This window comes from Barbus barbus, assembly GCF_936440315.1.
Source record: "Barbus barbus genome assembly, chromosome: 16".
Classification (NCBI taxonomy): Eukaryota; Metazoa; Chordata; class Actinopteri; order Cypriniformes; family Cyprinidae; genus Barbus; species Barbus barbus.
In genome coordinates this window covers 13243079-13259438 of record NC_136744.1, presented here as the reverse complement: position 1 = coordinate 13259438, position 16360 = coordinate 13243079, and the positions used below count along the sequence as shown (strand labels likewise).

The window sequence follows — 16360 nt, the reverse complement described above, 5'->3', positions numbered from 1 at the left end:
AAGTCAGAAAGCTCTCAGATTTCTTCAAAAATATCTTAATTTGTGTTCCGAAGATGAACGAAGGTCTTACGGGTTTGGTACGACGTGAGGGTGAGTAATTAATAACAGAAGTTTATTTTGTTAGTCAGAAGCAAACGGGGCCAAAGTCTTGCAATAGCATGGCTAATTACCCCTGCTGGTTGGTGTTGTTATAGACCATCTGTTTTCATTGATGGCTACTCAAAATAATTGACAAAATACTTTTATTTATTTATTTATTTATTGCAAGCAACATATCTTTCGCAAATGTTTCATCATAAAAAATAATAGTTTTTGTCAACTTTCAAAGACATGCAAAAAAAAAAAGAAAAAGAAAGAAAGAAACTGAAGAAAGAAAATCATGTGGTATACTTTTTGCCTTTTACCTTTGAAAAAGCATGACCTCTCACAATCCACACTTCGGACAAAGTCTGCAATGAAACAAACAGTATCCCACTTTGTCAATATGATCTGTGACCTGCCAGCATATCCAATAATCCAGAAACCTTCTCTGCAGAAATTTGCTGATATGATTACCGCTCATTTAATTATTTAGCCTCTCTTAATAATGCGACAGCCACATTTTAATGTATTTTGAAAGTAAAATACATGGTCCAAAAAAATGTAGCAGACTGTACATGCTGCACCTAAGTATAGATAAACTAAAGATAAGACTTTTGAAATCCATAAATAAGTGGTTTGACTTTTGTCCATTACACAGACCCACATAAGCTTGTATGCCTGTTAACCATTCACACACACTTGTATAGACATAAACCCACAAACACCCACACACTCACAGGACACTGACCTTATATGCGAAGTACGATTTAGAGCAGAACTAAAGAGTGTCATTGCTTCAGAGACTAACGGCCAGCATGAATCTCAAGCTGTGTCTGCTGCTCCTCTTTCTCTTTGCTGTCATTATCCCTGCACAGGTGTGTATGAACAGTTATATGCTGATATACCACAGCATCATTACTTCTGTTATTTTTTAAATGCATTGTTGTACATAACAGATTTTTCATCTGGATGAAAATTAAGTGATGCTATATGTGACCACAAAACCAATTTTAAGTAGTACAGGTATATTGTAGCAATAACAATACATTGTATTGGTCAAAATGATCGATAATTCTTTTATGTGAAAAATAGGATATTAAGTAAAGATCATGTTCCATGAAGATATTTTGTAAATTTCCTGCCGTAATCAAAACTGATTAGTAATAGGTATTGCTAAGGACTTCATTTGGAATTTGGAACTTAAAAGGCGATTTTCTCAATATATATATTTATTTATTTTTTGCACCCTCAGATTCCATATTTTCAAATAGTTGTACCTAGGCCAAATATTGTCCTAACAAACCATACATCAATGGAAAGCTTGTCTATTCAGCTTTCAGATGTTGTATAAATCTCAATTTAAAAAAATTGACCCGACTGTTTTTGTGGTCCAGGGTCACGTATTATGTTTTGCTTTGTAATTGGTCAAATTATGGTCGAGGTCAAATTACAGTGTGTAATTTGTATTCATACTGTCTAATGTTTGAATATCAGATTTGAATCACATTTAGCTGATCTTGATAAAAGAATGCATTTTCTGAGCAAGTTTTTCACCTCTCAACAGTTGAAGAAAGAGAAACACGATAAGCATGAGGAGCGTGGTAAACATGGGCACCATGCTAAGCACGGACCACAGGATAAACATGGGAGGCCTGGTGGTAAACATCAGGTAAAGAGAGGCAAAGAAAGATTGGCGAGTAAGTGGTCACCCTTTGGGTTAAAATATAAAACATATCCATATTTATATGTCTTTGCGTCCAATGTCCAATTTACAACTTATGATATCAGGCCTGAGGGCTGAGTTTGAAAGCACAGATGACTCTGATGATGATGACGATGCAAACGATTGGCTGTTTGAGCTTCAAGGTCTAAGAGGTATGATTCATTAAACAGATTTCTTCCTCATATTGTGTATACTACCATATACATTTGGTACCATTTGGGTCAGTATTTTTTTTTTTTTTTTTTTTTTTTAGAAGAAATTAATACTTTTATCCAGCAAGGACACATTAAATTAATAAAAAGTAACAGTAAAGACATTTCTAATGTTACAAAAGATCTTTGATTTCAAATAAATGCTGTTGTATTGCTGTAATGCTGCTGTATCCTGAAGAAAATAATAGCATGGCTTCCTCAGCACTGATGTTTTCATCATTGATAATAATAATAATAATAAGATGATGAAGAAGAAGAAATGTTTCTTGAGTACCACATCAGCATATTAGAATGATTTCTGAAGGATCATGTGACACTGAAGACTGGAGTAATAGCTACTGAAAATTCAACTTTGCCATTACTGCAATAAATTATGTTTTAAAATATCTTCCAATAATAATAATTTAAAAACAAATCACAATATTCACAATATTACAGTTTTTATTGTATTATCAAAGCATTACAAATGTTCTGCCAAATTGATATCAGCTAAAATAAAGGCAAATAAACATTTCCCCTTTTGGTTATTCAGGAAAATGCAGGCCAAATCCATGCCTGAATGGTGGGGAGTGTGAAGAAAAGAGAGATAAATTCAAATGCAAATGCCCAGAGCAGTTCGTAGGTAGAAGATGCGAGAGAGGTATGAGTTAACTTCACACCACCTGCTCATTTATATAGACCGCTGAAGTTTTGAGTTTTGAGAAGCATTTGATGTTTGTTTTAGGGAAAAGGGTTTGTAACAGGAGAACCTGTGGGGCAGGACTGTGTCTTCTGACCCCATCTCCTCCCTACTATAAGTGCAAGTGTATTCCACCATTTGTTCCACCAAACTGCAGATCAAGTAAGACATACAGCACTGAACTCATGCTGCACCAAGCCACTGTTTCTTAGCAAACAAACTGATTTGGTTCTAGAATGCTCAGACCAAAGAGTAAAACTCGTCAAACAACTAAATCAGATTTCTATGTAATGAAGATATATAGGTTGCATGTGCTCTGTTTATGATTTATGTTTTTTTGTTTAGCTCTTCCATGTAATCCAAGCCCTTGTCAGAATAATGGCAGATGTGTTGTAGACGAGGGTGATTTTGATTGCATCTGTCCGGATGGTTACAGTGGACAATACTGTCAAGTAGGTGAGTGTATAATTACAGAGACATTGCATTTTTTTACTTGGATGAATTTGTGTTTAAAAGATAATTTTTTAATATTCTTTTGGCACTTTATACTTAACTATAAAATGTCAAATGTTGTCTGAGAAAAATGTTACTGAGAAAAATGTGTTCTTTTTTTTTAGTACTTTTTCATATTTCTTAATACTTTTTCATTTTTTTCAGTTCAATTAAAGAAAAATATTTAAGAAACAAATTGCATGTTTAAAAAGTGTACATTTCTTAGAAATGTAATCCTTATAACAAAAAATTGCTATAAAATGTATTAAAAATGTCAAGCAGTGTAATTTAGAGTTAATAAAATTTTTGTGGTTAAATTTGAATTTACACTATTATTATTGTCATATATTTGAAGTCTTTTTTTTGTTTTTTTTTACAATATCATACGATTTTTTTTTACTTATGAATGCCGTGTGGTTTTCTGTGGGCCATACCATTTGATGTATGAATCTGAACTTTACTTTGACACATTGTCATGAGGATCTCAAAGGTTCTTTTCAGTGATATTTTTTGTTTTATGGTTTTCTTGAAACATGACAACAACATAAACACACAATCATACTATGCTGTGACTGTATCCTCAGGCCCCGATGACTGCTATGAGGGGGATGGACAGTCATACAGAGGGAAGGTGTCTGAGACAGATGATGGGGATGAGTGTCTCGACTGGAACTCTGAGTTCGTTCTGGATAGAGGAGCTTTTCCTTCAGTGGCATTTGCATCTAATGAAGGCCTGGGACCGCATAACTTCTGCAGGTTACAAACATATGGAGACTGAAAGCCTGGGACTCACATATTTAATTATTGACCTAGAAGTAGTGCATTCATTGTATGTGAAAACATTTAGCATTTTTTGAATCCTAAAACTTCAATTAACATGTTTACATTAGTTTATTTTAATGCCAGATTTTTGTAATGCACTGTATATGTACACATGCACAAAAACACATGTATACAGCTGGGCTTGAGTGTGTTAATCATAGTAACCCTCAACTCAACTGCAAATCCTTCATTACAGAAACCCTGACGGAGATAAGAAGCCATGGTGTTTTATAAAGAAGGACAACAAACTGCGATGGGATTATTGTGATGTCAGAAAATGTCCCACACCTGGTAAGAATAATGATAAAGACAGTGTGGTTTATAATCTAAAACTTTTCCATAATGAACTCTAACTCAACAACACAAACACAGCAGCCTTTATCCGTTTAGATTCTGTGGCCATTAGAGTCATTTGAATGAATAAATCAAGAATAATATATTTGAACCCTGTAGATGTATTAAATTACATGATTTAACATTGCTAAACCTGCATCGAATTCCATTTTTAGCTATTACTCACATGCTGCGCTTTTTCCACAGCAACAACTACCATTAAAATGGTGTCCACCACTGCTGGAGCTCAACCCACCACAGCTGCATTCACAGACAGTATTCCACCAAAAGGAACTACTCTCCAATCAACCATACCAGCTAAGACAGGCAAGACTTTCTCATCATTACCCAGATGCCATGTCTGGTGACTGATTGTCTTTAAAATATCTTCAGAAACTGATCACAATTACCACTTTACCACTTCTTTTTTTTTTTGTCACTTTAACGAGTGACAAAAGTTGTTAGTTAGTTGTTTTGAATTTAATTTGCTGAGAGACACTTCAGGAGTACTCCAGTCCAACAGCACTAGGACTTTGTTTGTATCACTCCAATTGATCATAAGTAGGTGGTAATAAGTGACTTATGAGTGAATCATAGAATCATTTATTCAACCAATGCATTCAAAGCACTGATCTAAGGTGCAGTTGCTTTAGAGACATTTCGGTGAAATGTGGCCTTCATTTAATGCCACTGCTGCTCCCCCAGACTGTAAATCAGGGCAAGTCGTGTAGTGTATTCCTGTCTTAATTGTCAATATTATGTCTAAAATTTAAGTGACTTAATATTAACTTGTTTATTGAACAGCTGTTTATAGCAATGTCAAACTCTAGTCTATACAAATCCTCATACTTTGCACTGTTTCCACAAATGTCACCTACCAGATGGCAGCATAACCCCAGAGAGCACCAGTTCAGCCCAAATAACCACTACTCCTGTCCCACCAACCACATTACCAAAGAACTATAGTTTAACAAGGGATTTTCTTACCTGTGGTAAACCTGATCCGAAAAAACAACTAAACCGGATTTATGGGGGTCTTAAAGCTATTCCTGGAGCCCATCCATGGCAAGTATCAGTACAGGTTAAGCCTAAAGGATCCATCCAAGAGTACAGACACATCTGTGGAGGCACCCTTATCAAGTCTTGTTGGGTGCTGACTGCTGCCCACTGTATGTAAGTATGGCCTTTAGTACAGTATTAAAGTACCTGATCCAACCAATGAACACAGAACAATTCAAAAACTCAATCCATGATCACTGTTAACCGCTTCGGTTTATATTTCCCTGCTGGTAATTTAAGAGCTTTTGATATTAAATCTGACTTCTTATCTGCATTATTTCAATATTAAATGTTTTGTGGTGGTGAATAAACTGGAAAATTTTCTCATAACTATATATTTAGTTTCACATTAAAACTAAAAATCCCAGGTGAAAAACAAGTACACTTTCATAATGTATTTAAAGTGCTCTATTTTCACGCACTAATTTTGTACTTAATGTACTAAAAATTATACTTTAGTACTTCTTAAGATAAACTTAAGATCATCTAAGAGTACTCAGCTGTGCTATTTTGAGACACCATGAATATGAACTAAAATGCTCTTTTAACATAATATCTTTGTATTTAAAAAAATTATTTAGTTACCACTTGTAGTACACTTGAACCCATCTTTCATTCACTAGTACATTCAAGTGCACTTTAAGTACATTATGGTGTACTTGTTTTTTCACCTGGCATAGCTTAGTTTAATTATCTTTTCTTGTATGTCCAGTGATAAAAAGCACGAATACAGAGTTATATTGGGAGGACAAAATTTGATACAAAAGGAGCAAACGGATCAGACTGTGCAGGTTGAGGACACTATCATCCATGAGAAGTTCAAGGAAACCCCTGATGTTGTCTACAATGATATTGGTGAGTATGTGGACATTCATTTGCACAAACAGGATTTTAATAATGATAAGTGTTATAGATTTTACATTTTATTTTAATGCTTTCTGTTCTTCAACTCATCAGGCTTTTATTTTGAAGGTCGTGTTTCCTTTTCTTAGCTGTGGCCAAAATTGTTCATATCAGCTTATAGTACATTTTTAGTTTAAATTATGTAATGTACTCATTCAAACCCATAATACACTGCAATAAGTAGTGTACAAGAAAATACCCATAATGTATTGTTGGTGTCTCATACAAAGAAAACAATTGATCTAAAAGCTCTGCTGTAGGATTCTTTATTTAGGCAAAATTTCCAGAAACACACAAGACAGAAACAAGAAAAAGCACAGACAAGGCAACAAGAATTTCAAAATAAAAGCCAGATAAGAATAAGAATTTCAAAAGAAAACAAAAAAACTCAAAAATGTTAATATGTTCACATTATTGTTTAGATCCTATGCAATTAATCTGGCTATTTGGTAATACAAATCACGAGAAGCTCAACAAACTGTCTATACTTTTTATTTTCTTGTATTTTCTATTTTTTTTATTCTTTCTTGTGGTGTAGCTCTATTAAAACTGAAAGCTACTAATGGAGAATGTGCTAAGGAAACTCAGTTTGTGAAGGCCGCCTGCTTGCCCAAAGAACCTTTTGCAGATGGAACAGAATGCAGAATTTCTGGATGGGGAGCCACGGAGACGTGTATGTTTTCATATGTCTATTTCTGAATTTGTGTTGAACTATGAAAGGACTGAATCTGTTCTCTTTTCCTTCCTGTCTGTAGCAGAGTATGGCTCTGTACATTTGCTTGATGCACAGGTTTTGCTGATTTCTCAGCAGGCTTGTTCCAGCAATAAAGTATATGCATCTTTGCTGGATGACGGCATGTTTTGTGCTGGCTATCTCAAGGGAGGAGTAGACTCCTGTCAGGTGGGTCATCATTTTAACTGTATAATGTTGTTTACTAAAATTAAAAAGAGATGGTAGTGCTGTAACAATAATGACATTAACATTCAACTCTCTTTCTGGCAGGGTGACTCTGGTGGGCCTTTAACCTGTGAGAGAAATCAAACACACTATATCTATGGTATAGTGAGCTGGGGAGACAGTTGTGGGGAGAAGAACAAGCCTGGTGTCTACACCAGAGTCCTTAAATATTTGGATTGGATCAATGAAAAAATTAGTGTCCCACAGTAGCATATCCATGAAATATTAGCCACAGCCACAGTGTTTTCTGTTGTGTACTCTGATCTACCAGCAAAGTTTGAGATAATTCTTTTGATGAATTAAAAAATCTTCTCCATTGTGGAATTCTTTTTTTTCTCCTTCAGTGTGTGACATTGGGATAAATACTTAATTTTATTAGAATTTTAAAATACACAAATATCTTCCAGTTACAGTTCTAGTTAGCTTTACACTAAAACATTTGGAGTCCTAAAAAAGTCAGCATTTTTTTTTAAAGAAATTAATACATTAATTATTCTGCAAGGATGAATTAAATTGATTGAAAATTACAGTAATGGCCTTAATTATGTTACAAAGAAATTCTATTTCAAATAAATGCTGTTCTTTTGAACTTTTAAAATACTTTTGAAATAAATGTATCTCAGTTTCCACACATTATTAAGCAGCACATTTTTTTTCAACATCGATAATAATAATAAATGTTTCTTGAGCAAATCAGAATGATTTCTGAAGGATCATGTGACACTGAAGACTGGAGTAATGATGCTGGAATTCAAATTTGCCATCACAGGAATAAAATCCATTTTGAAAATATGTTAAAATAGAAAACTGTTATTTAACTGTTTCACAATATTGCTTTTTTACTGTATTTTTGTCAAATAAATTCAGCCTTGGTGAGTTTAAGAGGGTTCTTTCAAAAACATTAAAATTCTTGCTAACCACATACTTTTGAAAGGTAGTGTATGGCATGCATATGTATTTGCATACCTTTTATCCCACCATTTTGAAGTGCTGATTCTTCTAACTGATTATGAATTAAATCACATTTGCTGAAGGTTTTCAGCACAGTTGAATATACTGTTACTCTACAAAAAATAACCTGTTATAATTAATTTTTAGCTCTGGAAAATACAAACTAACAAATCTAATCTACACAAAGTCAGAGTGAAATCAAACAACCCTGTGCTAGGAAGGCCTACTTTATCTTCTAAATTCTACAATGTGCATTTAAGCACGGGGTATGAGTTTGAAATATGATTAGGATCGACAGATCTTAACAGGCTTTGAGTTTGTCCCCTGAAGATCATGACCTGGACAAAGAGCCAGGTGTAGAGAGTCTGTAAATGTTCCAGCACAGAAAGAGTAGAGCGGCGTCATGCTATCCACCCCTAAAAATGTCACCAGACCTCCAGGAAAGCTGCAGTAGATCCCTATCCGATGGAAGCAGGTGGAAATGGGCAAAGGATGAGCAGTACCTCCATGCCAAGCATTGTAGTCTCCGTCAAAGTACTCCAGACACCAAGATTCAGCATGCCGGCCCAACCAGCAGTCCTCCTTTTGGCCTTTTCTTGAGATGGATGGGTAGGTGAGACCCAGTTCCCAGTAGATCTTTCCACTCACGTCTACCTCCCAGTAATGGCGACCAGAATCCCAGCATTGGACGCTCAAGACATTGAGGGTGGTGTCAAAGCGTCCCTCATGCTCAGGGACATCTTGCCATACATCTGTGAAAGTGGCACAGTCCCCTTCAGATGAAATAATCAGCTTGGGATGGGCAGTGGAAGGGTCCAGGACCACTTCTGAAGAATCTGCAAAATGAAGATGTGTCCAAAACTACCCTAACTGTTCACAAAGAATGAACTTTTTCATTCCACGGTGCTACTTTTCCATAGTTTTTCTACGTAAACACGCTAGACAGACATCTTTGATGTTGCGTTTAGCATCTTTTGCGGTGTCTTGTGCATGACAAGGTATTCTACAAACAAGGCGCTCTAGTTAAAATGTTTAATTATAAAAAAATGCACATTTTCACACATTCTGTGTGAATGTCCCCTTATGGTTTATATATTTGAAAGAATATGGAACTCTATTGTAATTTTTTTGTCCGTGAGCTAAAAAAAGTCAAATTTATTTACTGCAAATTGTTCAGGCAAATGATCATCGATTTTATGTGCTATTGACAGTTACTCACAACTCTTCAGCAGCCTCTTAGCGATGGGGATCTGTGAGCGGATAAACAGTAGCAAATTGTTGGTGAGGCCCAGTAGCTGATCTGATTTGCCCTCATCAAGTTTTATGAGACCTGGGTCAGTCGCTGTTAGCAATTCCAACACCCTGCCAACAGAAAGTAGATCAGCACAAGATAACACCTGTCCTCTATATAAATGTTGAGGCTTATATTGAGTTTAAGGTTAGTAACTAGAATTACTATTTGATAATTACATTTGATTAAATACATTTGATCAAAAATACCATAAAAACAATAATATTGTGTAATAATTGTGTAATAATCTTTTGTAACATTATAAATGTCTTTACTGCCACTGTAATTCAATGAATCCTCACTGAATTAAGAGTAACTGGAATCTACTCACTAAATTTTGAGTGCTATCAGAATATTTTTGTTCATGTAAACTCAATGAGCCCATCCAGCTATAGAATGAATGAAATCATTTAAGAATGTTTGTTCCAGTAAGCTAAACAGTGTTCATAACAGCACATTAAATAAACCTAAACATGAACTGGATGCTGACAAACATGATCAACAATCAAAATGCCTTTGCAGTTGAGTCATTCACTAGTGCCAGTGAAGGCTAGAATGCCTGACATAGTGACAAAACAATCTCTCTTAAGTGCGATTCTAAATATACATACCTGTCCTCATACGTTGTGACCTATGAGAGAGAGAGGCAGAAATATAAAATGAGAATGTATTATGTTGCAGGGATGGTAGGTTTCACCATGCATTGTTGGTCATTTGAATTATTAGTCTGTTCATGATATTTTTATATAATGACAGCCCATATCATCCATGGTAGATTGAGGTACAACAAATAGAAATAAAAAGAATTCATGACAATTGGCCTGTCTATTGTTCTCCTGATAAAAGGTTCACCGTGTCACCAAGCTGTATGTCACTGTCCATCATCCCTTCATTCAGCTGAACCTCAATGTCTCTGAGGAGGACGCAGTTCGCCTCAATGAGGTTGTCCAGCGCTCGAACTGCAGCCATCTCCTCCATCTCCAGCAGGGACAGAGTGATCCTACAGTCCTCCTCCAGTACTCTCCGCATTTCTTCATACTTCTTAACTATACTTTCTCTCATTGCAGAGGACTTTGACTGAGGAAGATGGGGAAATGGTTAGATTCAATTGGGTAATCCAGTAAAATATAGATTAATTGTATTTCACTTTAATTTAAGACAATTTTTTTTTTTTTGCTTTTGAAAGAAGTCTCTTATGCTCTCAAAGTCTGCATTTATTTGATTAAAAATACAGTAGAACTATTGTGAAAATTATAAATTTTATATTTTAATATATACTAGGGGTGCAATGGTACACAAATATGATGGTTTGGTACTTCGGTTTTAATGTTACGGTTCGGTATGATTTCAGCAGGGGGAAAACGAAAAACGTTTTTTGTAGTTTTTTACTGAATAAGTTGCTCTTTCTTTAAATACATTCAGTTATAGTTTAAAATTTCTTAGTGATAAAAATCTACCTCAGCTTATGCTTAAAACTATAGGGAACCCTTTTACATTATAAGGTTACAATTAGGCCTAACAACTTAACCCAAACTTAAATTTAATTACTATATATTTTTAAATAGACGATCAACACTCAACTTTAAAAAACTAAATTATATGCAAACATGTAAATTGCACATAATGCAGTTTTTAAATTAACTTTATACAATTCATACAATTTCTAGGCTATTTGTTAAAATAGGCCTATATACAATTACACACTGGCTGTCATAGCATGTTTCATAACAGATTAATTTAAACATACATTAAATAATTAAGACTAACAGGTTTGGGACAATATAATGAGTATATGGTGTAATATTTAGCGAAATGCTCCTCTCTAGACTTCATTTCGCTAGTGAACTAACTAACTAGCTGTGCTGTGGACACTGATGACTTGCTCCTCTCTAGACTTCATTTCGCTAGTGAACTAACTAGCTGTGCTGTGGGCACTGATGACTTGCTCCTCTCTAGACTTCATTTCGCTAGTGAACTAACTAGCTGTGCTGTGGACACTGATGACTTGCTCCTCTCTAGACTTCATTTCGCTAGTGAACTAACTAGCTGTGCTGTGGACACTGATGACTTGCTCCTCTCTAGACTTCATTTCGCTAGTGAACTAACTAGCTGTGCTGTGGACACTGATGACTTGCTGAGGTAAATGAAATGTTACGTGACATTTTATTTCCACGCTGTTTTGTTAAAATCTTTCCGCTGTTGAAACACTGATTGAGCGATTACATGAGGCATGAGATGTTCAGTCATGTTTATTAGCGTTAAAACTAATAGTACAGAGGAAGGAATGATCGTTCACTCGCGATCCGCTCTGCACAAGTCTGCGGCGCGTCATGGCTCAGACATGGGAACCGGAGCTGATCGCGGCCGCTTGAGTCAACGCTTGTGTTGGGTTTATACCAGCACGTTTCTGAACTCCATCCATGTGCCTTCTCTCGCAAGCTCAGCCCGGCTCGAAGAAACTACGATATAGGTAACAGAGAACTTCTGGCAATTAAATTGGCCCTAGAAGAGTGGAGGCATTGGTTGGAGGGTGCACAACATCCCTTCACAGTTCTCACCGATCACAAGAACCTGCAATATCTGAGAGAGGCCAAGAGACTGAAACCTCGTCAAGCCCGATGGGCCCTCTTTTTCACACGCTTTAATTTCACAAATTCTTACCGTCCAGGTCCCAAGAATGTCAAAGCCGACGCCCTGTCTCGCCTCTATGACTCCAAGGAAGAAACTAGTGAAGAACCTGAATCAATCATCCCCGAGAAGATCATCGCAAGTCCCATTCAGTGGAATTCAAGTCCATTCACCCCCTCCAATGCTTCCACGGCCACTCCACACGGCTTGCAATATGTTCCCAGGGCTCAACGCACACCCCTCATTCAGTCTGTGCATTCATCTCTGGGCACTGGCCACACAGGGGCTAACAACACCATCTCGCACCCTCTTCTGGTGGCCCAATATGGCCGGAGATGTTAGAAGGTTCGTCCAAGGCTGTGTAGACTGTGCCATGTCCAACAGTCCACGCCACTTACCAGCAGGCAAGCTGCTTCCTCTGCCCGTTCCCAATCGGCCCTGGTCACACCTAGGAGTTGACTTCGTTACGAACCTACCTGCCTCCGATGGTAACACATGCATCCTGGTGGTCGTTGATCGATTTTCTAAGTCATGTCGTCTTCTTCCTCTCAAAGGCTTACCCACAGCTATGGAGACTGCCGAGTTGATGTTCAACCACGTCTTCCAATACTTCGGTATCCCTGAGGATATCGTCTCTGACCCTGGACCACAATTCATATCAAGGGTATGGAAAGCTTTCTTCAAGCTCCTAGGAGTGACCATCAGTCTGTCCTCCGGATACCACCCCCAGACGAACGGGCAGACCGAAAGAAAGATCCAGGAAGTAGCACAATTCCTTCAAACCTTCTGCCATGGCCGCCAGGACTCTTGGAACCAGTTCATTGGCTGGGTCGAGTACGTCCAGAATTCTCTGCACCAACCAGCCACCGGTTCCAGTGCATACTCGGTTACCAGCCACCCATGTTCCCCTGGTCTGGGGAACCGTCGGATGTACCATCAGTAGACTACTGGTTCCGAGAGAGCGAGAGGGTCTGGGTCGCTGCTCACCACCATCTTCAGCGATCAGTGCGTAGGCGACAAAAGCCAGCCGACCTTCGAAGATCCGAACCTCCCCAGTACCAACCTGGATAGAAGGTCTGGCTGTCAACCAGGGACATCAGGATGCGCCTACCCTGCAAGAAATTCACCCCACATTCCATGTTTCACTGCTTAAACATTACCACTCTCCTGTTTCTCCCTCCACAGAGCCTGGCCCGACGGAGGAACCCCCTCTCCCATTGATCCTGGAAGACGGCGCCATCTACCAAGTCAAGGAGATCTTGGACTCCCGGCGCCGTGGTGGTAGGCTGGAGTACCTTGTAGACTGGGAGGGCTACGGCCCACAAGAGAGATCATGGGTTCCCAGAGATGATGTTCTTTATCCTATCTTACTTGAAGAGTTCCATGCCAGCCATCCGGAACGTAGTGTCACAGATCTGCCAGGCTCTGTCACCAGCCAATCACAGTGCACTCCCTCACCTGAGTACTGATCACACGCACCTGCACATCATTGAACCACTCATTAGCCATGCCATAAATGCACACACCTCACAGCACTCCAGTGTCCGGTCGCGGTCATGCGAAGAGGACTGCCATAGCTATCACAGCTCTATGCCTACTACTTACCTCCTTGTCTACTTACCTGCAGTGTCTCCTCCCGAGAGTGTTCTCCAGCGATCCCCAGTCAGTCTGCTCCTGTGTTCTGTCCCAGTCTGCCATCCGGGTGAGGTGTGTGTTCAGTTCCTGTTCCAAGTTTCCTGTCAAAAGAAGACACTCAAGTTAACATTTCAGATTACCGAAGACCTCCAGGATCACCACTCACCTGTCTCACTCCTTGTTGCTCCGCTAGTTGTCAATAAATACCTGTCAATTAATCCATCTCTCTGTCCGAGTCCTACTTCTGTAACAGTAAATTTGTATTGTACAATATTTTGCATTCCTTAATTTATACAATCGTATTTTGCACAAATACAGTAAATGAAAGTTTCACATTTTGAAGTTATAAAAAATTAACTTTTTCACGATATTCAATTTTTTTATATATAGTGAAAATATACAGATTTTGTGCTTAGTTTTTGTTGCTTAATATATATAATAATAAAAAAACACCCCATAATTACACAAATAATTACACAGAAATGACAATGAACACATCAAATTAAATTTGGAATATTGAACCAGAAATACTAAAAAAGTATTTTCTTGTAAAACCTACTCTAATCTTTTTTTTTTTTATATATATAATTACAGAGTACATAAGATCCAGATATTGGAATGTGTTTTTGTGATATATTTAAAGAAGAACCGCTTGATTTTATTTTACACACTAGACTCACTTTGATTTCATTTTGCTTGCCATTCATTTTCTTCAGTCTGCATCTGATTGCTTCCCTTTGCCTCATGAGATGATCCTCGTTATTTTTTTGCATGTCTTGTTGAGAAAAAGAAAAAAAGAAAAAGAAAACGCATGAGAACTCAGGCAAACTTTGACATTTTCAGGATTAAAAATAAGAGTGCACGAAACTTACCTGACACTGAGCTTTCATGTCACTTTGCTGGACTGAGTTGTTAGACTGAGAGACAGTCCTTATGTTGCGTTCACAAATCCTTAGGGGGTAATTTGCAACTCTGAAGATGTTCCAGCAAGCGAGATTTTAAGGAGCTCATGCTTTACTAATATTGAAAGCAGATCACATGGGTGGGTCACAGTGGCACGATCCTGCCAGAGATAAATGGCATTCACCTTGACTTGTCGCTGTGATGCATCTGTCATTGTAGCGCTGCTCGCCACTTGTGACAGGACACTCACATGCCGCTTCCTCTCCAGGCCATTTTTAGAGGTGGTATTTAAAGAAGTGGATAGTGAGACATTGTCCCATGTGGATTCATAACAATCAGGTTCTGTAATACAGCCTGTGTATACTTTCTACAATGTGGCTATTAATGTTACTGGCAGTGAAACAAAGTACAAGTGGATTCTGGGAAATGCAGGATGGGAAGGTCAGTTACGGCCTTTAGTTCATGCAGCAGCTTGCAGGATGGCCTACGATTCAGAACAATGAGAAGAAGAGAACAGAATGAGTGAATAGAAGAATAAAAAAATATGAACAAATCTTCATCTTTAAGCTCCTGCTCACAGATGAATCCACCAGATGGCAGCAGAGCTTGCACATGGCTGGACATTTTGGGAGAATCAGATTATTTGCTACTAGTTTACAAGATTTATGACACATGATGATAATGCTAAAGTTGATGTTGATAAACATAATGATGTCATACTGACACAATCCAATATACATAAAACAATTCCTGTAACAGTAAGTTTGTACTGTACAATATTTTGCATTCCCTAATTCATACAATTGTATTTTGCACAAATACAATAAAAATATGTAAAAAATAGATAAATAAATAGTTTGTAAAATAGTTTGCATTCATTTTTCAATTGTATCTTTTTTTGTACATTAATATTTTGTACAAATAGCCTACATTTATAAAATATGTCAAATAACTCAAATAAATTGTACAATAATATATTGTACAAAAACATTTTGAAAATATATTTAAAAAATAAATAATTTGTACAGTTTGCTTTCCTTTCTCAGTAGTACCATTACAATAGTATATTATATAAATACATTTGGATGAAATTAAAATAACCAATAAACAATCAAATTTAAAAAAGCTTGTGCAATAGTTTGCATTGTTTCATCAATAATAACATTAGTTTATACAAAAGTATATTGTACAAAATACAAATAAGTTTTTAAAAATTGGTTAAAGAAATACATTTTAAAATAAATAAAATAAACGATACTGGTAGAAAATGTTAGTAAATGTAAAAAAAAAAAAACCTTTTTGGATAACATTGCTCTTTTGCACCATTTTAGAAACTTGAGCCCAGGTTATATCTCATTTTATATTAGTGCTGTATAGATTTTATCCACTGCTCTGGTTTTCATTTGTCTAAATGTGTGTGGACAAGCGTGTACGGGGTGGTGATGGCGCAGTGGATAAGACACATGCCTTTGGTGTGAGAGACCCGGGTTCGAATCCACTGTGAGACACCAATGTGTCCCTGAGCAAGACACTTAACCCCTAGTTGCTCCAGAGGCGTGCGACCTCTGACATATATAGCAATTGTAAGTCGCTTTGGATAAAAGCGTCAGCTAAATGAATAAATGTAATGTAAATGTAACAACAACATTGTAGTATGTCTGGCAGTCTAAAAACACAAAATACAAGCACA

General features: G+C 37.1%; 2 protein-coding genes across 2 annotated transcripts; one reads left to right on the top strand and one right to left on the bottom strand.

Moving 5' to 3' along the window:
* The first annotated feature begins 799 nt into the window (after window positions 1-799).
* LOC306882289 (hyaluronan-binding protein 2-like) lies at window positions 800-7580 on the top strand. Its single transcript, XM_079436822.1, has 14 exons — window positions 800-956; window positions 1646-1778; window positions 1870-1956; window positions 2549-2656; window positions 2741-2857; window positions 3041-3151; window positions 3772-3943; window positions 4206-4300; window positions 4550-4669; window positions 5224-5515; window positions 6114-6256; window positions 6843-6977; window positions 7060-7205; window positions 7308-7580. The coding sequence occupies exons 1-14, from the start codon at window positions 897-899 to the stop codon at window positions 7470-7472; spliced, it is 1884 nt and encodes a 627-aa protein (XP_079292948.1). The 5' UTR covers window positions 800-896; the 3' UTR covers window positions 7473-7580.
* LOC306882290 (putative E3 ubiquitin-protein ligase TRIML1) lies at window positions 6556-14807 on the bottom strand. Its single transcript, XM_079436823.1, has 6 exons — window positions 14640-14807; window positions 14448-14542; window positions 10357-10581; window positions 10116-10135; window positions 9433-9575; window positions 6556-9049 (listed from the first exon to the last, which is right to left on the bottom strand). Exons 2-6 carry the CDS (start codon window positions 14538-14540, stop codon window positions 8499-8501), a joined length of 1032 nt encoding a protein of 343 aa, XP_079292949.1. The 5' UTR covers window positions 14541-14542; window positions 14640-14807; the 3' UTR covers window positions 6556-8498.
* Window positions 14808-16360: the final 1553 nt, after the last annotated feature.